We start from the raw sequence: 21,557 nt of genomic DNA on the forward strand, positions 1-21,557 counted from the left end.
AACGATTACGGTAGAATAATTACTGATAGTATTAATTATTCCTCAACTCTGTAGGGCGAACATCATTACGAGAACTTGACGTAGAAAATATCGGAGACCTCGAGATCAAAAGTAGTTAGATTTTCTTAAAATTTCTTCTATCTCAACATATATGACCGCGCATGGACGTATAAACTAGTTTATACGTCCATGCACCGCGTAAGTTTTCGAGCCATCGGTGAAGTTGAAAGCCGGGGCCTGTTTTCTAAGACCGGTATCAACTTCAACTCAATCGGGAATGAATTGAGGTAGCTTCCGTATTAAAACATTTCGCTATTTTGAATAGTGAGGGTTCCTTCAATTCCTGCCATATAGGTTATCTGTTTTCTAGAGTTCATATTGTATCTCAGAGAAATGTGTCCATCATTTGCGGCGTTTGTTTCCTCGTGATAGCTTTGTTGATTTGGGTGCATCATTTTAAGGTCTTTTTGCCGAGAGTCAACTTGTCTGAAGTTTTCGAATCGAATGAGTCATGAGTTTGTATATTTCAAGAATAAAAAAGAAGTAAAACGCCAAATTCTCAATATCAAATCTTTAATTTCACATAACGAAATATCTAAATAAAATGTACAAAATCTGGAATCAGTCCAATAACAAAACCGTTCAGTGCAAGAGATAAAATGGTTCAACTTATTCTTTTCAAGAAAAACAACAACTTTACAATACTTAGCAGCTGTAAGAGAAGGTTGACTTTCTTTGCGTACTAACAATATAGAAGATTTTTCTAACGACTGAATTTTCCACACAAAATATACAATACACCGACAATTCATAAAGTTCTTTATGAATTTTTGAATACTCGTAATCTTTTCTCACAAAAAAATCCAATTTAACGATTAATAGGATAGAACAAATGAGGTATTTTGACCCAAATGAGGGAAATTTCGAACGATGGACCATCTATTATAACGATCAACACTTCAGCCCTTAAAATTTCCCCTCCGCCTGAAAAAGGTGTTAATCACACTAAATGATAACCATGATGAAATGTGTCAATGTTTCAGATACGTACGTTTAAAAATCATCAATGAAAGTAAACACTTCCTCATGAATTACTAGTAAAATTAATGATTAAGATTCAGATCAATTATCAGAACCGTTTCTTCGCGAATCTATGCACCGGTAAATGCAACTCTCGATAATATCATGATAATTAGCACCAGAATGATTGTACTGCATCAAAATGATTGTATTCTTTATCAGAATGATTGTACATATATGAGTGATGTATTTCAATCAATCACAATCTCCGTCATTTCTAAGCAACTCTCAATCAGTCGATACCAGCTCTAGACGAACTTATTGTCAGCAGTTCCATCTTATCTTCACAGGGAACTTCTCATGATTTAGTTGCGTAGGCTGCTTTGATATATGATACCGTATCACTACAATACAAAATACATACACGTATCAAAGAAAACATTAAATTAAGGTCATGATAATCTTAATACCATCAATAGACTAAGTCACATACTTTGTATAGAATGTACACACAATATCAGTTTCAAAACTTGACTTAACTTCCAATTAGGGATACATCTGAATCTACTTAGGTTACAAGTATAGTTTATTGAAGAAACCAATTCGAAATTTGAATATTGAAATGGCCCCCCAAGTCCCTGGAATGTTAACTGTTATGTCGATACTTGAAATTTGGCCAGAAAAATGGAGATGTATGTATGTATGCTGGTGATCACAGCATCTGTCACTGCTTGGAGTAATCAGACTGAATACTCCAAGATCACTATTAGTTCTTACGAGAGAGAATTATCATTACAAATAAACATAGCGGACGGAATGTTGCGAAATGATAGTGCTAATTTTCACGAAGAGATGAAACATCTACGAGAAAGATTCCATATCTTGGAAAAGTGGTTGAAAAGATACCACATCAGGCTCAGCGGAGAAGTCGCAACATGGCGAAACGAACAATCAAAAAGAGCAATCAAAATCAAAAAGGAGATTTCAGAAATTTTCCAAAAGATCGACGAAACAAAAGCGAGCGTATCGATGGCTACCGATATCAAGAACTCAGTGATCAATTTCCTTGAAAATAGAGTTACTTCTCGGTTTACAAACATCATCCGGGGAAGAATAAAATTCGTTCCGACTGCATTCTCAATCGCTGATATGACTGGATCGCTTCAACATTGTAATAATGACAGAAGGGATTGTAAATCAACTCCCGAGTTGAGAACACAATATCCTTATAGAATGCTTCTTTCGGACATGGAGGCACCAAATTCTTCTATGCAGAAATCTTTTGTAAAGCTACCAACTCTTTTCACATACGACAGGTACCTCACGTGGATGGTTTCAAGTCACCGGGATGGACATGAATTCATTGTGTGGAGTTTGTCAGTGAATGGTTTTAATATCAGAGGCAGAAAAACACTCGCAAACACTGAAGCAATTCTCGGCATCGTTTATCATGAGGTATTCGGAATGATAGTACTGATCAAGGATAGAAGAGGAATCTTTCTAAGAAGGTATGAAAATGCCCAATTTTTTAGCTTCAAGGAAACGAATGTGAGCGTCATCTGCCGAAATAGTGATCAAGTCTCGATTTCTCTCCTTGAAAACCGGATCAATTTTCACTTAAACGGAAAAATTAACTCATACCCCTTGGATTCCGATACAATTCTAAATAAACAACTGATTGCTTCATATCATGTACCCTTCGGTACAGGAACTAAAGCACTGCCGTTCAACGCACCGCCAGTTGAAATTATGAGTGTGGAATATTTCGCTGTAAGGCTGTATTGCGCTTACGCAGTTATTTCGGAATCGCCGACTCGAGTCAAGTTGTATCGCGTTACGAATGAAGGTGAATTCACACACGTCGTAGAAATAAACAGATTCTTCAATGAAACCAGGAATCGGTTCATATCGAATGGTCTCGTTGCTATCGATGAAAATAACATTCTACTGTTGACGACATCGCAAACATCTGGCGAAAAAGGCATCTGGCGAAGCAGCATTTCGCACGTGCATTACAACGGGGAAAAGAAAGGTTTCGACAAACCGAGAATCGTTTGGGACTACAGCGGCTCGGAATACATGAGCGCGATATCTAATAATAACGGAGATCAACTGATAACTGTATGGTATAATGTTACATCGCATTTCTTCCGCATAGCAATTTACGATATCTCTAAAGTGGAAGACAATATACCAAGCTACAATTGAGGTGTTTCAGCATCGAATTTGATTTTGTTTTTTGCATGGAACCAACGTGAAAAACACATAACTTAGTTATGTTTAGTAATTGTGCTTACCAAAAACATTTAAGAAACCAAAATATAATACCAATACCAACCTATGAGAGTTATTTTTGGAAGATCCAGCCCAGTTAGCAGTATGTACTTACTTGTGCATGTAGAAGAAAATGTAACCATCGCATTCCCGTTTTTGACGAACTTCTGTTTCATTGATTTCTTTCACGTACGAGTCATCGTAAGAAAACCATTTATTCTTCTTGATGCTAAACACGTCCGCAATATAGTGACCTGAAACCGTTGAAGGGACATATGATTGAATTATGGAGTGACTTATTAGACCCAGAGCAGCCTTGAATTACAGGTAGACAAAATACAAGCTTAAATTTAAGGACTGCTTTTTATTCATTTGAAAGGGTATAGAAGCAACAGTTCTTACGATGTAATTCATGACCTCAACCAAACCCAGGGATATTTGCATATTTATTGAATAAATCTATTAACCAAAATAGCTCATAGTTTTTATTCAATTAAAATCTTTCTATATCTAGGTACCTATTTTTGAAGAGTCTCCTTTATGACTGACGACACTCATCAGTGTATATGAATGTGGCAGTTCACTATTCTGAAATAAAAGTGTATGCAAATCATTTTCAAATTTTGTATTCATATGTGAATGGGAGATCTGCCATATATCACGCAACCTCCCTTTCAGACACCTCAGCAAATGCAAATGCATGTAGTACCTCACAATTTTCTTTTATCTTTTGATCAATAAATGCTTCAATGCCGTCAATTTCATCCAAATACGTCAGATCTATGCATTCATTCTGCACTGCTCCCTCCAAAGGTTCAATTTCTACAAGAAAGAAATTTCTCTACTAACTTTCGAAAGAATGTCCGTCGCATACATTGAAATGAAAAGGGTTAGCGCATACCTCTCAGACTCAACTCTTTTGCTTTTTTAATCGCTTCTTCCTCATCGTCTAAATCAACCATCTACAAATCAATGATACTACAGTATAAGAAGTATGCAGTACAGTTGACTCGAATTAGTATCAGCTTTGTACTATTCAGTTTATAGTAAAATATTATTGGCAGTAGGATGATTTATTTACCGCTATGGGGGAGGTAGGTGCACCGTTAATATCTTTTGATCTGTTCTCGTCTCCAGGTAATGGTACATTCTGACCAACAGAAATTGGCTCAGACCACTGAAAAAAATAGCATAAATTCCAACAGGATTTTAAGCAAATTACTGTGACAAACAGATTTTTGATAATGTCACTCACTAGGGAGTCCTTTCTACTTTCTTCGAGAGCTAATCGCATCTGTTCTTCTTCATCCAAATGTATAACCTATTTTAAGAAAAAGATAAAAATTATTACTGGTTTTTATGCATTTTTCATGACTGCAAGCATCAAAATATGAGCTTTAGAATAGAAACAGGGCCAATTGCCTACATTTAAGAACAGTTCCAAGCCGAATTTGGTTCTCAAGGCAATCTTACAAAAAAAAATGAGAATAAGATAATTGCTTATCAAGCAAATGAAAAAGCTTTTGCATTTAAGATTATCAAAATTGATTTATGTTTGTGAAGTAGAAAAGGGAAACTTACATTCTGTGGTCCGGTATCTCTGATACTGTTCTCTAGAGCACGTTTCAAATCTTCATCATAACAACTGGATGATCTTCCCGTATCAGTTTTACTGTTTTCGATCGCTTTCTTGAAGTCACTTTTCTCTACCTCCTTCATCAAGAATAAACATCAACCATCATCAACAATCGAATTTCCCTAATACTTCTAGATACAAATAATAAATTAGAGCTTACTTTTAGATCAGACGTTTTAAAATCTCGACCATCAACATCATCTCGAGTTCCTCTGTTTTCATCATTGCGACTCATCAGTGGAATTCGAAATTTGCTGCTGTAAAACAAAGAAACTTCTCTCTGCAAAATAACTCAACTCAACAACACACACAGTTAGACACCAATAGAGACAACATATTTGACTGTACCTTTTAATTGTAGAAGTGATGGCATATGGGGCTTTCGCGTCACAATCGCTGAAGGGATATAATGTTACGAACTTCGGTATGATGAGTGGTTTTCCAATTTTTCGTATTGACATTGTATTGTACGAATAACGTTTCACGTGTATCGTGAGAACTCTGTAAAACAAACATTGATTGAAGGTCTGGATCAAGACCAAGGTTAACTATAATATTGCGTTATGGACTTAACTCGGTAAAATTGAGAACCAGACAAATATGAAATACTGTACGCCATCAATATCCATGTCAATTGAGTCCGTTTTATACTAAAACTTAGATCTATCGTACCTTGGAACTTTCGTTATTTGATGCTCAACATTAGCTTCTGTTTTCTCATGGCAGTTTTCACAATTATAGTCCGTTACTTTTTCAGGCCTCTTGAAGAAGCTCAAAAGAGCATCTTGTAAACTGCATTGCTTTCCATCTCTGTTAGAAGTAGTAAAAAAAAGTGAAAAAATAATAATCAATGGGCTCCGTTTGGTTATCACTTTTAGGTATACCTACCTTCTTCTGGGAAATTCTACAGAAAAGTCATAATACTTATTACATGTTTCAACCGTATTCAGACACCTACAAATAGACAGTGTGTTTTTATGAATAATAGTGTGTACCCTGGTACTTTATTTGTGGCAAAATCTTATGGTGCTTCTAAACACAATATATTATTCAGGATGATTGGGTGATTTATTCCAAAAATTTAGTACAATTTTCCAATACTGTACCTATTGCACTTGAAAATATCTACAACATCACATTCAAAATTCAAAATCGTTGGATTTAAAATATCTGATGAAGACTGATGTCCCTTCTGCGGACTTGGTTGTTCATTATCGTTTGTTTTCAGCACCTCCTCTTTTAACTGGTCCAGCACTTGACTCAGGAATTCATGGGCATCCTGGATGAGAGATAATTAATCTTTAAATTTTCAGATACAGTAAAACTGAGTAGGACTTCCACGGTTGTATCTGAATCAGTTCATTTCCAACTGAGAAAGTGACTACGGTAGTTTTTTAAGATGAGTAACGATGGTCTTTCAGTTGATTTGGATAGAGTACAACACTCACATGTTGGTTGTAACCAGAAAAACGTTTTGCCGACGTTGATATAGCCGATTTAACTTTCTCCAAACACTCAGTTATTGATGAGCCTATATTTCCATTTGAAGAGGTTTTATCTTTAACTTTCCATAGTTGCATCATTCTCCTACAAAGACAAATTAACGATTGTTGATTTATTATGAAAAATCTTTTAAAACATCTGTCTTATCAAATGACCAGTATGAATATGAAATAATATATTACCGGTATATATATATATATATATCGTTTGGATGATGGAAACGACGCATGTCTACTTACACAAACAGTGAATCTTTGGACATTAGATCAAGTACGTGAGGCTCTGGTTTGTGTATAAGATCAGAAACGAATGTATCTAAACAGTACAAAGACTGCAGAATGGCATTCATATAACACGTGTTTCCCAGATTTGAGAACCTATAAAAATATATACATAAATTCATCAATATTCAAAGACTCTTACAAAGTCTATTTTCAAGATGCCTCTGATGTATATACTACAGCATGCAGCAGCAAGGTTTTCCATTTTTTCAATGTGAATTTAGGCTTACACTTGAATCAAGATATTGAAATTCAAAAACCTTTTGACTCAATAATAGACAGATGCACTGGTGACTGACTGTTCACTAATCTAAAACACTCATTGACAAGATGAAAATTATCACAGCTGTTTTTAGTGTTCCGCAATGAATATACAAACCCTTGCAATTTAGTATTCGAAGTTAAATAGCCGTCAATTTTTCGATGATTCATCGAATAGATATTGCCACGATTGAAAGTACAAGGTTTTTTCGCTCTCGGATTTTCAGGTAGCAGGCCAGGTTTCCTCTTAAAACTAGATCTGAAATACGATGCACAAACTTATTATTAACCAACAGTTGAGTGAAACCTAAAATTTAATCTCTTTGATAAGAGATATTGCTCAACGAACTATCATTTTCTGACTTACCCCGATCCAACTAATTGTCTGTTCAATAACTGCATAGGAGATGAACCAGCTTGGGTTTTGTAAAAACTTGTAGTCTGTATCGAAGCTTTTTCTGCACCTTTTTTCAAGAAATCTACAGGTTTTTTCTTTTCAGTACATACTCTATTTTGACTGCAATACAGCGGAATGATTATCATCAGAAATCCTCAATGTTGGTAAAAATTATAAAAGCCCTATTATTTCTGCATGAAACTGTGGACTTGTTTTGGGAAACCTATCGACCAAAATTCAATGTTTTTCATGATTCTATTACAATGTATCATATTACCGAACATTAATTCCATTATATTTACCTGAGGTGTTTGAATTCATCAGTTTTATCAGGCAGTGGTAAAGATCTATTCATTTTGTCTACAGATGCCGATTGCACGTAACTATATAAATAATTTCAATACAGACAAGTACAAATATAAATTTCTGAGGTAATATGAATTATTTGCTAATCTCATTGCTCATTTCATGCTTGCTTCAAAATACTTACATAATATCCTGATCATCATTGGGAAATGGATTGAATTCATCTAGATCAATGCGATTTTCTTTTGTGCTGAAAGTACATGATTTCGCGTTTATGCAATCGAAAAGATTTGAATATTTGATAGATCAAAAAAATATTTGATACAAAATTCCCCGACTTTTCCCTGGTAAGTGGCCATCCTGATCAGTTTAGACCTACCTATCATGATCTCCATCAACAAATAGTTCTCTACAACGACTATCTTTCATTCTGGAATTAGATCTAAAATAATTTCACTAATCAGTCCTCACTGTTCTTTCTTAAATTCTGGCTCAGGAGGTCTTCACACTTTGTGCTATTTTCTGGGACATGCCCTCTTCCCGAAGTCAGTCAGAATATGATTCAGGATACCAACATTGTGCATCAACGTATACTGAAGAACTTAAATCCAGGTATAACCTTCAAATATTTGCAGAATCGGTTTCTGTATTCTCCCTAGAATTAGCTGAAATAGAATTAAACCTTCAACCTACCTGGTGAAACTGGATGGAGAAGTTGTCGATATATTACCGATACCCAGTCCCTGATCGTAACTATTCAAACTACCAGCTGATCTAGCCTTCTTAAGTGGAGTTGTTGAAGAAGTACAAAACATATCCAATACCGGTATATCATCGGTATAATCGTGTTTTTCGATATTTCTTTCATTAACGACTTGTGGAGTACTCGACTTCAACGGCATCAATTTTGTTCCTGTTGCAAAAAGTACAAGCTGAACAGTAAATACCCAATCCATGAATCGCTGCAATTGTAATTCTAGAGAATTGTGATAAAAAACGTAATGCCAAGAACTTACGACAAGGTGAAGTTCCATGTTTAATGCTTTCTAAATAGTTCTTCAAATCTTCCTTCGGTTTAGCGTTAGTTGATTTTAGGACAATTGTAATAGAAGAAAAAAATTCTACGCGCAAAAAATCTGTTCTCAGGGTCACTCTTCTAATTCTTTCTGCAGTTAACTGAAAATGAGAGGATGAGAAGATGCCATACAGTGGTGATAGGTCTCCACAAGTCAAGGGTCATTTATTGCATAGCCCAAGACCTTACCTTAAATTTATTCCTGCCCTCTAATATCCTGGTGCCATACAACTTCACTTCCAAATATGGTATTCCTTGTTCATAAGTTACTAATAAAGTCCCTTGGTTGTATTTAGTAGCCGCCCCTATATACCTTGATCCGCTAACTTTTATGACGCCTTGGCATTCCAATTTTGATGGAGTCGTCATTATGTCCAATATCTCTTAACCCAAATCCTAAGCTAAATCCTATGCCACATACATCATTGAGCTGGGAGCAAAGGCTACCCTACCTACTATTTACTAATTTTACTTTTCTATCTTCTTAGTTCTTTGCTTGTGTTTGGTCGTCGGTAGTTTTTTTGTGTAAATTGAATCAAATACAATTATGTCAATGATAAATTTTGTCAGTATTGGATTCTTTGAGGAGCAACCATACGTATGTGTCAGGTCGGCTACAGGCCTACACTACGGAGTCCTCGTTCGAGTTATAACAAATTTTTTTAACGAGAGAGAGCTGGAAAAAACGTCGCAAAATTTTAATGCACACCGCTCTGATGACAGTCCGTTTCAATGCAAGGGAGCAGGGAAGGAAATTGAGCATCGGGTTCGATTCCTTATATATTTCTTTCACTTTTTTCATTTTATTTTCATATGATATTCAAAGGCAATAGAAAAGATCGAAAATCAATAGACTAGAAAGACTAAAGAGTTGGTCTTTTCTCTCATAAGCGCTAATATATCGCAAAAGGCGGAGTCCGAATGATCATCCTATTTTAAAGCCGAAGTTTCGTGTTATCCAATGCGGAAGGAAAAGAAAGTAAAAACCCAAACATCACCAAAAATGAAGTGACTCATTTGACATTTACATTCATTCGTGACCACCAAATAAATAACAGTGTAATTACCTCCCACACATGTCCTGGTATGTGAGACCAATGCATATTTTATCAGTCGATACTGTATTTCTTCAAATTAATTCATACTTTATGTTCAAACCAAAATTCAATTTAAACTTTATTGAATATTTGAAGGCTAAGCAGTTACTACAATCTGCATATCAGTATTCATTATCGATCATCTCATGGTTGTCCGTAATATCTAACCATTTCAGTGATAAAGAATTGATGCATTAAACAAGCCCTAGAGGAGCAGTCAAAAGTTTTTTGATTATGCCTTGGAATCAATAGTGCCCAGTCTTCTTAATTTCCATCATCAATGATGCTTATTCAAGACTAAGCACTTGGACTGGTCTTATTCATTTTATTACTTTTATTCTATCAATTTCAGCTGTTAACAGAGTTCGAACATCAAAATGGATTGGGCAAGAGCTTTGGGGAAGGTGGGCACAATTAAATCAGTAACAATCTGAATCCATTTTATATAGGACTGTATGAGAAAAAAGATTTGTTTTTTTTCCAGTACAAATACAAAGATCAAGCTAGAAATGATATAAACAGTATGATGCGACAATATACAGACCTGCGACCGAAGACAGGGTGGTACAGTAAGTAAATTGCGAAAGATAATTAGTCCATACCAGTCTATACCAGTCCAGACTTCTTATGTATATTTGTGTTATTCTTTTGTTATTCTCTGATTCATTCCACTGCAGCGTTTAATACTGGTGAACGAAAAGAACTGATTAACTTGGAAGGTACAATTCCTGTTAGTTATCGAGGTGCGTGTACTCTTCAATATACTTCATCTTGGATATTGAGAATTTTGTGATTATATGTATACGAATGATTGACGTTTTACTTTGTTTTCTAAAGGTAATTCGTATAATATACCGATTAGTTTATGGTTGATGGACACACATCCGTACAACCCACCTCTAGCATTTGTGAAACCGACCCACAATATGCAAATCAAACCGAGTAGACACGTTGATTTGAATGGTCGTATATTCTTGCCTTTCCTTACTGAATGGAAACATGTAAGTGACGATTATATTTGCCGTATTAGGACTGTATTTCGATTTCTTTACTTGTCATTCATTGTTCTATGCTCTAATTTCAATGATACTGAAAATTAGATCTGATTTCAGCCGGCTTCAGATTTGATAGGATTAGTGCAGGTGTTAATTGTAATATTTGGTGAGGATTGTCCAGTTTTCGCGAAACAATCAGCTGCACAACCTCCTTACCCTGCTGTTGGTATGTCGGGTCAACCACCTTATCCGATGGGAGGTCAGTTTTCCGTTTGAAATAAATGATTAAAATTGGAATTTGCCATATTTTCCGAGACCCAGTAATTTATGTTGATATTTGCAGGTTATGGATCTATGCCGATGCCTAGTAGTACCGGCGGACAAGCATCTTATCCTTACCCAGCATCACAAAGTGGTTATCCACCTACATCATCATATGGTAGTGGATACCCACCAGCATCCGGATATCCACCGAGTAGTGGGTACCCGCCAAGTAGTGGATACCCGCCATACCAAACTTCTAATCAGACTCCTTATAGACCGGGATATCCTGCTCCAACTTCTGCAGCAATGACAGGTATGAAGTTCAGAAATACAGCTAGCCTTCATATAACTTTGGACAAATTTTGTCTTAGTTGGAAAAGTTTTCAGCTTCGCACTCGAGAAATGTTTTTGTTTTAAGGAAAGATCTCTTGTGTTAATTGCATCTGAATCACTCAACTATTCAGCGTCGATATATGAATAAATGTGTAAGAAATATTATAGTAATTGACTGTAGTTGTATCATAGGTAGAAATCGGTTTTTGTGAATATTTTAGGTAGTGCATCGCATGCGCCATTGAACAGCCAACCTTCAATTACTGATGAACAATTGAAAGCTTCACTCTTATCTGCAACAGAAGACAAAATGCGACGGAGATTGAAGGAAATATTTGGACAAGCTCAAGTAAATCATTTTCTCATTTTTTACCCAGATTTTTTTCGGAATTGATATTCATTATATTTCTACATGTTATAGGCTGAAGTTGAGGCATTGAATCGAACTCAAGATGATTTAAATAAGAATAAAAACAAACTGGATGAAATGGTCTTGAAACTTGAAAAAGAGCAGGTAAACCATCGTGTAATATCTGAAAGTCTGGCACAAAAAAGCCCTTCGATATAAACATGTCTGATATGTCTGACATTTCTAGGGTGATGTTGAACGTAATATTCAAATTCTCAACGATAAATCATCAGAGCTGAGATCTGCGCTGGAAAAAATGGATCAATCCGGTGATATTGATATTGATGAAACAGTAATTACGACTGCTCCTATATATAAACAGTAGGTTTCATCGAGTATAATTTTTCTTCTGATCCCTGGTGGTAGAAATTGATCGATACGCCCACCTTTTCCTCTCTGTAGGTTATTAAATGCTTTTGCGGAAGAACAAGCTCTCGAGGATGCAATATATTATCTCGGAGAAGGATTAAGAAGAGAAGTGATAGACTTGGATATTTTTCTGAAGGTGATGATAATTACTGTTTATGCTATATGATAAAAATAAATTTATATCAAGCCTTAAACTTAAAGAAATAGGCTCTAAAAACCAATATGATTTGTATTGTTTTATAGGGAATTAAGGGCCAGCAAATTCTCATCTTTCTAATTCGTTTCTATTCGTAAATAGTAATGATGTGTATTTTTCTTTTCAGAAAGTACGAGAATTATCTAGAAAACAGTTCATGTTGCGAGCATTAATCTCGAAGTGTAGGCAAAAAGCAGGTCTACCGGATGTAGTGAGCTAAACTGGAATTTAAAGATTCTGTCTCGGTGACAACTGAAGTTGTCAACATTGATGAATTGAAAACTGTTGTACATGTATTTGTAATATATCAAATACCGTAGTCACCAACTGTCACCTTCCGTTGGATAAACATTCAGACCAGGTTTTTTGCAATTTTGTGTACATATTTCGTTGTACCTGTGTGCATAGCGTCTATGACGATCACGCAGGCTTTGTACTATTATTCTTGAATCTTAGTGAGGTCTAGTTTTGAGAAAAGGGATCATTCATATATTGCGTACGCATTAGGAGAGGGGGGAAGGGTAAGTGCAATTGTGTACCGTAATGCTTAAAGTATATGGAAAAATCAAATTTCATGCGTACCTAATAAAAGAATGATCCCAAAGCTTAAATTTGATGTCGAAGGCGAATCATCAAACTGCGTTATTTACTTGCAAAACTTGAGTATTGAACTTGTTCCAATTGTAATCGAGGAATTTCAAGTTTTCCTGCAAAAATTTCTTGAGATTTCAAATCTATGCAGGATTTTATTTTCATTTATTTATCACTATTAAATGGAGAATCATAGAGCTATATTATTAAAATGCAGTTGACTGGACCTTGATCTAGCAGACTCAGTTTTCTCAAGTTGACCCGTGCTTAAGTGGAATCAACTGATTACTGCTTGTCAAATCAGGTGTATTTATCAGCTTGTGACCCGATAACTTCATGTAGAGTAAATGGAAAAAATTGTATTACATGTATTTTATGAATGGCAAATAAACCAGATGTTAATTACAGTCTTAATCTTGTTACAGTCTCATCCATAGGAACGTGATTTTCTTGCAGCTTATTTCTGTCGACCTCCCTCAGTTATTTTACCCGTACTTGCTCTAGGCCAACAACAAACAACGTAATATCAATTCAGAGATAACATTTTTTCTTTTCTTTTTATAAGATAGCGAGAACAATAAATATCAAGAATAATATAAATGTATTTAACACTTCATGGATTGATAGGCACCATGAGGAATGTTTCGGTGATGAATTCGATAATCGATGGACGGCCAGATTTGTTACGACTTTCAGGCGTAATAATCTCAATTCAGAATTATTAAAAGAATTTATGTAAATACAATCGTGACAATCATCAAGACAAGAGGCTTGTAGCCTAACTCCAGCAGAATGAACTGGGCGGCAACATTTAGTAGCCCCGTTTAAAGAGAATTTTCTTGATTTGAAGAAGCTACAACAAAACCTGTACATAGGCTAAGCAGCAATGGGAAAAGGGTTGCCATTAGCAAGCAATGCTTTAGAACTGTATACCCACATCAAGCTGCATGCTGTAATCATTAACCTTGAACAACTCTGCATCCATTTAGACAAACACAATGGATTATTGAATCAAACATGCTTGAGAGTGACTACCATCTTTGACAACAGCAGCATAGCAGATCGCTTGCATCCACTGTTTTTTACTGTCCTCAGTTTCTGCATTGAAATAATACGGTCGCTTTTTGTCTTGAGGCTTCATGCGAAAGGCATTCTTCTTTTTATCAATATTTGATTCCGCTACTTGCGCTCCGGTGACGTCGATATGTTTCGATAAATGCTGAAAATAAATCGGCGAATAAAGATCCGGTTTAATAACACTGAAATAGTCAATCAACTGACTCACCTCATTTTCTGAATTTCCATACTGTAATTGACATTCTTTCAAATGAACCCATCTTCTTTTCCATCTACGCGGTATATTAGTTCTCATAGCTAACCATCCACTGTATTCATCAGGTATAACTTGTTGACTCTCGGGTTCTTCAGAATCTTGTACCTCAGCTTGTTCAGTCTCGGGTTGTGTCGTGGTATCTCCATTCATTTTATATTAAGACGAGTACTGGTAGATAACTGGCCCAATAAAAAGCTGGTGGCTGTTATTTCCTGTGAAGTAAAGAAACGCAATCTGGATCTGGATCTTGATTTGGAACGTCGACGCTGACCAATTATTACATGTTATCAGTAAGCTTATACATGTGGGTGAGAGAGGGGTGCTGTTCAGGGTTAGTAACAGTGGTGCCTTCTTGCTCTGAAGTAATTCCTCAAACAACTGCTAGACCATAATTTCAGGTATTCCAGATACGCGTTCCAGATAAAGGTTGTTCATAAAAACGAGTTCTTATACTTATATCAATGGGTATATGTTTTTGTAGATGGAATAAAGAGCAATGGATTTGTAGATGGAATAAATAGCAACGGATATACCCTCGGAGTTTATTCATTCGAAATCGAGAAAGTGGACTTTGTTGATAGTGTATTAATTAAGTAGGCCTTTTAGCATGTTTAGTTTTACTTTTTTTTTAGACTAGTTTTAGCTGCTGATTGATTTAATGGCACGCGTCCCAGTCCTCAGTCAGACAACAAGTGGTTGCATCCGCATCGTTCTACGATCTCAGTCAGACAGATACTACACTTACTTAAGTTCTTTGTGAAATGATGGGGTGCTCAATAATCAAATACGAGTATGGTCAAAGAGGAAAAAAATTTGACATATATCTGTCAAAAATTCCTCAACCCGGAAGTTTCCCCTCGACCTTGACACATTGCGTAAAGCCGTAAAGAAAAGCTAGAAGACGGTCTCGGACTCATTCCCGGAATGTGGAGCGGCGCTATTTTCAAAATGGCGAACCAAGGCGAAAATTTAAGCATTGACAGTTTATCTTCGCATGAATTTACCGAATCGAACACGACTGGTCTAAAAGCAGCTTATATTTATAGTCCTGACTACTTGAACCTCACCGATCAATTTATAAAAGTGCCATATCGGGTATGGATGATAAATTAAAGTTAAATTAAATAAAGTTAATTGATATGCTTTTGACATTCTGATTCGTTGTGTTACTCAATGACTTCCCGTTGTATGAATTATTTATATTCACATATAAGCTTACCTAACCCATGACTCCTCATTGGCTCATTTTTGTCTGATTGCCAATGCACTTTGATTGAATGTCACACACGGCGTGTTTTACTTTTTTAGATTGATTTTCAACTGATTCTGATCGATAGCCAGGTTTCAGTTTCAGCAAGCAAGTCTGTTGTCTTTCCAATTTCAGGCTAGTCTGGTACATACCCTGCTTGAAGCCTACAAGTTACTTGATAAGATGGAGTAGGTTTCATGTTTGATATTGTGCTAATTTAAGAAGGAAGGTAAGCATTTGGTGGTAAACTAATTCTTTCCGATCTCTCCTTTCTTTCAGTGTGATTGCACCTAAAGCTGCTAGTGATGAGGAATTGAGCTGTTTTCACACGAAAGATTATATTGATATTGTGAAAAAGTTGTCAGCAGATGGTGATCTGGAAAAATGTGCAGAAACCGCTGATGAATATGGCTTGTGTAAGGAAATCTTTCACAGTTGTTTAAGTTTTTGACGAAGTTACCGTATAATCAGGGTGGCCACTGACCTGGAAAACTCCAGAAAAATCAGGGAAAACTCAAAGAATTTGACAGATTTTACAAAAATCCTGGAAAACTCCAGGAATTCAGATAATGCTATTGACCACATGTTTCTTGATCGGTACGTGATTCACTGGAAAATGAATGATCTAACATTTTAAACCTAGAAATTTCTCTGATTCACTCAGGGAATTTTGTGTATACACATGGAAGAATCAGGGAAAATTGGCATTTGTAAATGGGCGGAAAGAGGTCACCCTAATAATTGACTATTTTGATTTTATTCTAGGCTATGATTGTCCCGCATATGAAGGTGTTTATGAATACGCAGCTATGGTAGCTGGAGCCTCACAATTAGGGGCCAAACTTCTTAATGAGAAAAAATATCAAGTTGTCATGAATTGGTTTGGTGGATGGCACCACGCAAAAAAGTATGAATGTAAAAATTGGCACGTGAACTACTGAACATTTTTGAGCTTATAGGAAACTTTTTTATCGTGTACTTTTTCCAGAGATGAAGCTGCTGGTTACTGCTATTTCAATGATATTGTCCTGGGAATTTTAGAACTTCGTGAGAAGCATGATAGAGTTTTGTACATCGATTTGGATCTTCATCATGGAGATGGTATTTACAAGAGTTTAGTGTTTAGCTTGAGTTTATGTCATAGAAAAGCTAACCTATAAGTGATAAATGATTCTAACCGCTTTTGAAAGGATTGAGAAAACTTTTTGTGCAATTTTTCATACAATTTTCTCTAAAATCTTCCTTTGTTATTATTCATTAGGTGTTGAAGATGCTTTCTGTGGAACATCAAAAGTTATGACAATTTCTTTGCACAAGTTCTCGCCCGGATTCTTCCCAGGTGAGACTTGAATATGTTTTATTCATAATTTATCCTGATTTATACAATGTTTTCATTCCCGTAATTCAGGCACAGGGAGCTTAACCGATGTTGGATTCGGCAAAGGAAGGTTTTACTCACTAAATGTGCCTTTGTTGGATGGGATTGATGATGAGCAATATTTCCAGATATTTAAAAGGTAAGACAATCTTATCTTGGCCACTTCTAGTTTTGAATATTGGACCCAGTTCCACAGTTCTGTGTTCAGATTTGACTCAGAGTTTACTCATTGAAAATGAACTAATATCAACTAGGAGTTAACTCTAACTGACAACTGTGGAACCGGGTCCTGAAGACAACTCCTTACCAATATATGAATTGAAGTCAGTGAATTCTACAAAGGATTTCTTTCAAAAAACCCTTCAACTTCTCCTAATTCTAAATTGATATGGTCTAAACAATAGAGAGTAAAGTTGCAGTCTGCTTTATCTATGTTATTTATGATATCGCACGACGTAGATCTCTTCTTCAACAGGAAATATTTTCAATTTGAATGATTTAATGTGTAGATGCATAGTGTGGAAAAATCGTTTTTTAGATTGATCTGCAAAGTGATAGAACAGTTTAATCCTGGTGCTGTTGTATGTCAATGTGGTGCTGATGGGGTCGCTGGTGATCCAATGGCCTCCTTCAATCTGACTCCTATAGGGCTGGGTCGATGCGTAAAATATTTGTTACAAAAAAGATTGCCTTTGTTATTACTCGGAGGAGGTCAGTATAGTAGCATGTATCTTTGTTTTTATTTACGAGAATGAGTTGGAAAATAACTGATTAAATTTTTTCTAGGAGGATATAATTTGCCTAATACGGCTCGCACATGGACGTATTTAACTAGTTTGATTCTCGATGTGGATTTAGACTCAGAAATACCGGAACATAGGTATTTCACCGAATATGGACCGGATTATTCTTTACCCGTTGAAAAAGGCTATCGAACTGATAGAAATAGCGAAGAATATATTGCCAAACTTATGACAAAGTTATTGGGTGAGTAGCAAAAAATAGCCATATAATCTCAATTCAATAGATTATTTTTTCCTATCCATAAATTGTAAACGTTCTGAATATATTTCTGAAACACCCACTTTTTGTCTATTTTTGAGAGTTGTTACCTTTTCTTGAAAACATTTTTTTTTCATATTTTTCAAGATTATTTAGATGAAGTAAGGTGATGATACTAGTGTATTCGTTTGAGGCCATAGAATACAGTTTGTTGATGGGATGCCACTTGGGATTCTGTGTTGAGTATAGACTTTGTCACAAAATAATGCCATATGGACTTTGTGATAATCAGTGATTCAAAAAACTCACACTCAAGTTTTTAAATTCTGAATCGTTTTTTGGCAGGATTTATAAGTTAGATTGTCTGTATTCAATGATGAGACATTAATTACATCAATTGTTAAATAATTTATTAGCGGTTAAAAGTTTACATGTACTACTGATTCTGATTCCAGACCTTAATGTTAAAATTCATCTTTTCAAATTTAAGAAAAATAAAACGTAATTCTTGTACTTTCAAATTTCAGAAAAATAAAACGTAATTCTTGTACTGTATCATAACATGTATGTACTTAGACTTCTTGTTATTTTCCTGTTTATTATTGAATCTCTACATTGCTGCCATATGAACATGTATGTGCTGGGTATTTGATAAATTAAATTATTACATTACTTAAACCTCTCTGTGCTTTATTTCCTGTTGTTTATTGAGCTGAAAGAATGTATACCTCGTTTCTCATTTCTGCTGCGCTTCAACGTTGACCCAGCCTATCTACCCTGCCTGTACATCTTTTTAACATCATGTTCGCACAGACCCGGTAGTTTTGGAAATGAACTGATTACATATTTCATGGCAGTTTACAAAATGTCCCGGTCGATAGGAGAAACGAGGGATCGTTTTTAGCCGTTCGGGTCATTGCAAAGATTAAGAAGGAATGGAATTTCAGGGCAAAATTCTCGGATGCACTTGTACGATAACTGAATTTGCTGATTAAAATGGATGGGAGTGTTTATTTTTCTGTCTGTTGCCATATTCAAAATAGACAAATCAGTGTTATATTTGGAATTTCTCGATATTTCTGAAATGAAAAAGTTCATATTGATTAAACTTATCATGTAGCAGATATTACCCGAAATTGGAGTAATCATTGAATGATTACTTGAAGGGCCTGCGATTGGTACCTGTAATCCCATTCGCTAATTCCCCAACCGCGAACACCATTCAGTTTGAAATTACAGAATCTCTCGTGAATGCGGGCTGCTCTATCGTGTCCTATGAAAAATATGGCCGCATCTTCTTGTTGACATTCCATACTATACTTTTTCCCTCCTAAACAAAGAGAAAATGAATGCGACATTGAAATCTTCACGTGAGAAAACAAACTCGCGTTTCCGAAAAGAAATCTTTCGGCCAAATGTACGTACCTGCAACGAAATTGATGTTGAACAACAAGGGAGGGGTTCCATCTTCTCCCCATTTATGTAATTCAAAATCGGACTGACTTACTACATTTATTTTGCCATCAGGCTGCACAACGTAACCCATTATCAATCTACAACAAATTCGAGTTTTATACAAAAATAAAAACAAATCTATACCTGACACTGTTCCATACACAATGTGAGTCCGAAATGCTGTTGTTGTTTTAATAATGAAATTAGTGTTTAAATTTTCGTTGTTTAAAATGTGTAGGCGAACAGTGGGTAATTTCATCTACTGAAGATTCATTTTACACAAGTCGAAGATGAAATGTTGATATAGTTGTGTGGGATATACCCATTCACCTGGTGAATGTAATCGGAAAACAAATGGTTCCAATGCAGACTGACGAGCCATTTGCTAAGTGAAAATACTGTATTCCATATCGATACAAATCAGACCAATCTCGAATATTACCTTGAAGAAAAGAATAGAGCGCGTGAAAGGATCGGATCGTTTTACAGGAAATTGTGATTCAGACGCATACATTAATCATCACTTCAATCTTACCATAACTATGATCGCGTACACCTTTTACCGATATCTGTCGATTTTCGAAGCCCTCCATCTCAATAATTCCCTTTATTTCTCCAAATTGTTCATAATGCGTCTGGTGCGCCCTTAAACAAAAATATTAAGGATCAATGTTCAAGCCTATACAAATCTAGCCATAAAGCTGAAGATTGGTCTGTGATTTGACTGGTTGAACATACTCTTTCAGACCTTTGAAGAATTCCGAAGACCATTTTTCTCTGGCAATGGCATCGCAAATGGTCGCCCAGTGGAGATCGGTATCAAAATCAAAATACGTTTCATGCAATGCAGTCCATGCGAATTCAAAAGATGATTTAACGAAGCTGATTTCACCTTCAAGATTAGTTAATCTAGAATAATGATGATAACTTATTTTCTTATCGGGTCTTTAGCGCACTTCTACAAATTGTTAGGGTGAATGCATAATGCCAACTTATCAATGCAAACTGGAGATGTCATTTTTCATTACATTGAGGCTAATATGTATACCACCGGGTACCTTAGTTCACCAGTAAACGATATTTTCCATGTTTTCATTGGCTCCACCGGTTCAATCAGTAGTCCGCCTGCCGAATAAGAATTCTCCACAGGACTAATTAGATGCGTGTCTGGTAGACTAGGAATTTCTAATAGTCCAATGTCTGGTATCTACAAGTGAAATTGAGCATATATTCGCAGTTCCACTTTCGAATGAAGCAGTTAAAGGCAATCGGAGATTGTCTTACCCTGATATAAAGAATTGTCTGGATGAGATTATTTTGACGTCTTGCAGTTGCAGCAACGACGAAAGTACCTTTTCCATCTCCGCCATTGAAATATACCGCATCAACTGCCTTTCATAGAAATCATTTTGAATCTCGTTCCCAGGATGATTTTTTCTTTCTTTATAATACAATGTTTATAATTATACTAACCTTAGGATGTTCTTTGACATCAGGAAGAATTTGAACTTTGTCCATATCAGCGATATTGCTTCTGGATTTCATACCGTACCCAGCGTGGCCTGATTTCTTATTTCTAGACTGTTGGCTTTTCAAGTGACGTAATTTGAATATTGCGTAGAATATCCAAAATTTAATCGTGTACCACGGTCCAGGCTGGGAATATACGCCGTTGACGGGGGCTACCTCTTTTGACAGGAGACATTTGGTCAAATATAAAATGGGCACTGCTAAAACGCCCAATAAGACAGTGCAAACCAACGCCATCACGATGTCCTAGTATATATTAATCATGAAATCATTGATTAAAACCATTTCGAATTATACCATTATATATACTCTTATTAGTTATTAGCTCATTGCAAAATGTTTTACCTGTATGAAAGTTACCGTGCGACAGAACAAGTACAACAGTATATCCGAAAGAATGCAAGTCCAAAAACCGGCAACAACGACCTCAGTATATTATATTACTGTACGATAGCGACCAAGTCTGGACTTTTACCCTTGCTTTAAAGTCAATTCCTCGACAAATTATTGTCGTATATCTTCGGTGGATGAATGGAGATTTGTCTCGAGGACTTGTACACTAAAAACACTCCAGAGATTAAATCAGTAGAAAATACGGAGGAA

General features: G+C 35.9%; 5 protein-coding genes across 8 annotated transcripts; 2 read left to right on the plus strand and 3 right to left on the minus strand.

Annotated features, from left to right (window-relative positions):
• Positions 1 to 621: 621 nt before the first annotated feature.
• Positions 622 to 9,122, minus strand: LOC141914061 (ubiquitin carboxyl-terminal hydrolase 37-like). Its single transcript, XM_074805365.1, has 23 exons — positions 8,943 to 9,122; positions 8,695 to 8,854; positions 8,372 to 8,591; positions 8,058 to 8,108; positions 7,863 to 7,928; positions 7,675 to 7,755; positions 7,343 to 7,492; positions 7,094 to 7,234; positions 6,673 to 6,810; positions 6,379 to 6,517; positions 6,037 to 6,209; positions 5,819 to 5,884; positions 5,603 to 5,740; positions 5,279 to 5,431; positions 5,091 to 5,187; positions 4,876 to 5,007; positions 4,550 to 4,615; positions 4,376 to 4,471; positions 4,196 to 4,256; positions 4,004 to 4,116; positions 3,813 to 3,882; positions 3,410 to 3,548; positions 622 to 1,424 (listed from the first exon to the last, which is right to left on the minus strand). The coding sequence occupies exons 1-23, from the start codon at positions 9,120 to 9,122 to the stop codon at positions 1,379 to 1,381; spliced, it is 2,676 nt and encodes an 891-aa protein (XP_074661466.1). The 3' UTR covers positions 622 to 1,378.
• Positions 9,123 to 9,706: 584 nt separating this feature from the next.
• LOC141913099 (tumor susceptibility gene 101 protein-like) lies at positions 9,707 to 13,512 on the plus strand. 2 transcript variants are annotated; one of them, XM_074804553.1, is made up of 12 exons: positions 9,707 to 9,837; positions 10,203 to 10,254; positions 10,335 to 10,419; positions 10,528 to 10,593; positions 10,688 to 10,851; positions 10,963 to 11,104; positions 11,189 to 11,422; positions 11,664 to 11,791; positions 11,864 to 11,956; positions 12,039 to 12,172; positions 12,254 to 12,356; positions 12,544 to 13,509. In XM_074804553.1, exons 2-12 carry the CDS (start codon positions 10,228 to 10,230, stop codon positions 12,634 to 12,636), a joined length of 1,269 nt encoding a protein of 422 aa, XP_074660654.1. In that variant the 5' UTR covers positions 9,707 to 9,837; positions 10,203 to 10,227; the 3' UTR covers positions 12,637 to 13,509. The 2 variants fall into 2 exon arrangements, with proteins under 2 accessions (XP_074660654.1, XP_074660661.1); XM_074804560.1 differs by having other exon boundaries at positions 9,723 to 9,812; positions 12,544 to 13,512.
• Positions 13,513 to 13,543: 31 nt separating this feature from the next.
• Positions 13,544 to 15,203, minus strand: LOC141913113 (PH domain-containing protein DDB_G0274775-like). The gene is made up of 3 exons (XM_074804572.1): positions 15,086 to 15,203; positions 14,293 to 14,552; positions 13,544 to 14,226 (listed from the first exon to the last, which is right to left on the minus strand). The coding sequence occupies exons 2-3, from the start codon at positions 14,488 to 14,490 to the stop codon at positions 14,011 to 14,013; spliced, it is 414 nt and encodes a 137-aa protein (XP_074660673.1). The 5' UTR covers positions 14,491 to 14,552; positions 15,086 to 15,203; the 3' UTR covers positions 13,544 to 14,010.
• Positions 15,204 to 15,282: 79 nt separating this feature from the next.
• On the plus strand, positions 15,283 to 18,420 carry LOC141908030 (histone deacetylase 8-like). 3 transcript variants are annotated; one of them, XM_074797812.1, is made up of 10 exons: positions 15,283 to 15,435; positions 15,725 to 15,777; positions 15,869 to 16,005; positions 16,355 to 16,496; positions 16,578 to 16,702; positions 16,851 to 16,928; positions 16,998 to 17,106; positions 17,506 to 17,678; positions 17,754 to 17,954; positions 18,117 to 18,420. In XM_074797812.1, the coding sequence occupies exons 1-10, from the start codon at positions 15,289 to 15,291 to the stop codon at positions 18,137 to 18,139; spliced, it is 1,188 nt and encodes a 395-aa protein (XP_074653913.1). In that variant the 5' UTR covers positions 15,283 to 15,288; the 3' UTR covers positions 18,140 to 18,420. The 3 variants fall into 3 exon arrangements, with proteins under 3 accessions (XP_074653913.1, XP_074653922.1, XP_074653931.1); XM_074797821.1 differs by having other exon boundaries at positions 16,578 to 16,690; XM_074797830.1 differs by having other exon boundaries at positions 15,410 to 15,435; positions 15,649 to 15,777.
• A 534-nt stretch (positions 18,421 to 18,954) lies between these two features.
• On the minus strand, positions 18,955 to 21,400 carry LOC141913314 (uncharacterized). The gene is made up of 10 exons (XM_074804813.1): positions 21,300 to 21,400; positions 20,898 to 21,200; positions 20,709 to 20,816; positions 20,483 to 20,631; positions 20,163 to 20,333; positions 19,960 to 20,069; positions 19,755 to 19,866; positions 19,395 to 19,522; positions 19,152 to 19,299; positions 18,955 to 19,048 (listed from the first exon to the last, which is right to left on the minus strand). The coding sequence occupies exons 2-10, from the start codon at positions 21,189 to 21,191 to the stop codon at positions 19,024 to 19,026; spliced, it is 1,245 nt and encodes a 414-aa protein (XP_074660914.1). The 5' UTR covers positions 21,192 to 21,200; positions 21,300 to 21,400; the 3' UTR covers positions 18,955 to 19,023.
• Positions 21,401 to 21,557: the final 157 nt, after the last annotated feature.

This window comes from Tubulanus polymorphus, chromosome 1 (assembly GCF_964204645.1).
Source record: "Tubulanus polymorphus chromosome 1, tnTubPoly1.2, whole genome shotgun sequence".
In the NCBI taxonomy this organism is placed as follows: Eukaryota; Metazoa; Nemertea; class Palaeonemertea; order Tubulaniformes; family Tubulanidae; genus Tubulanus; species Tubulanus polymorphus.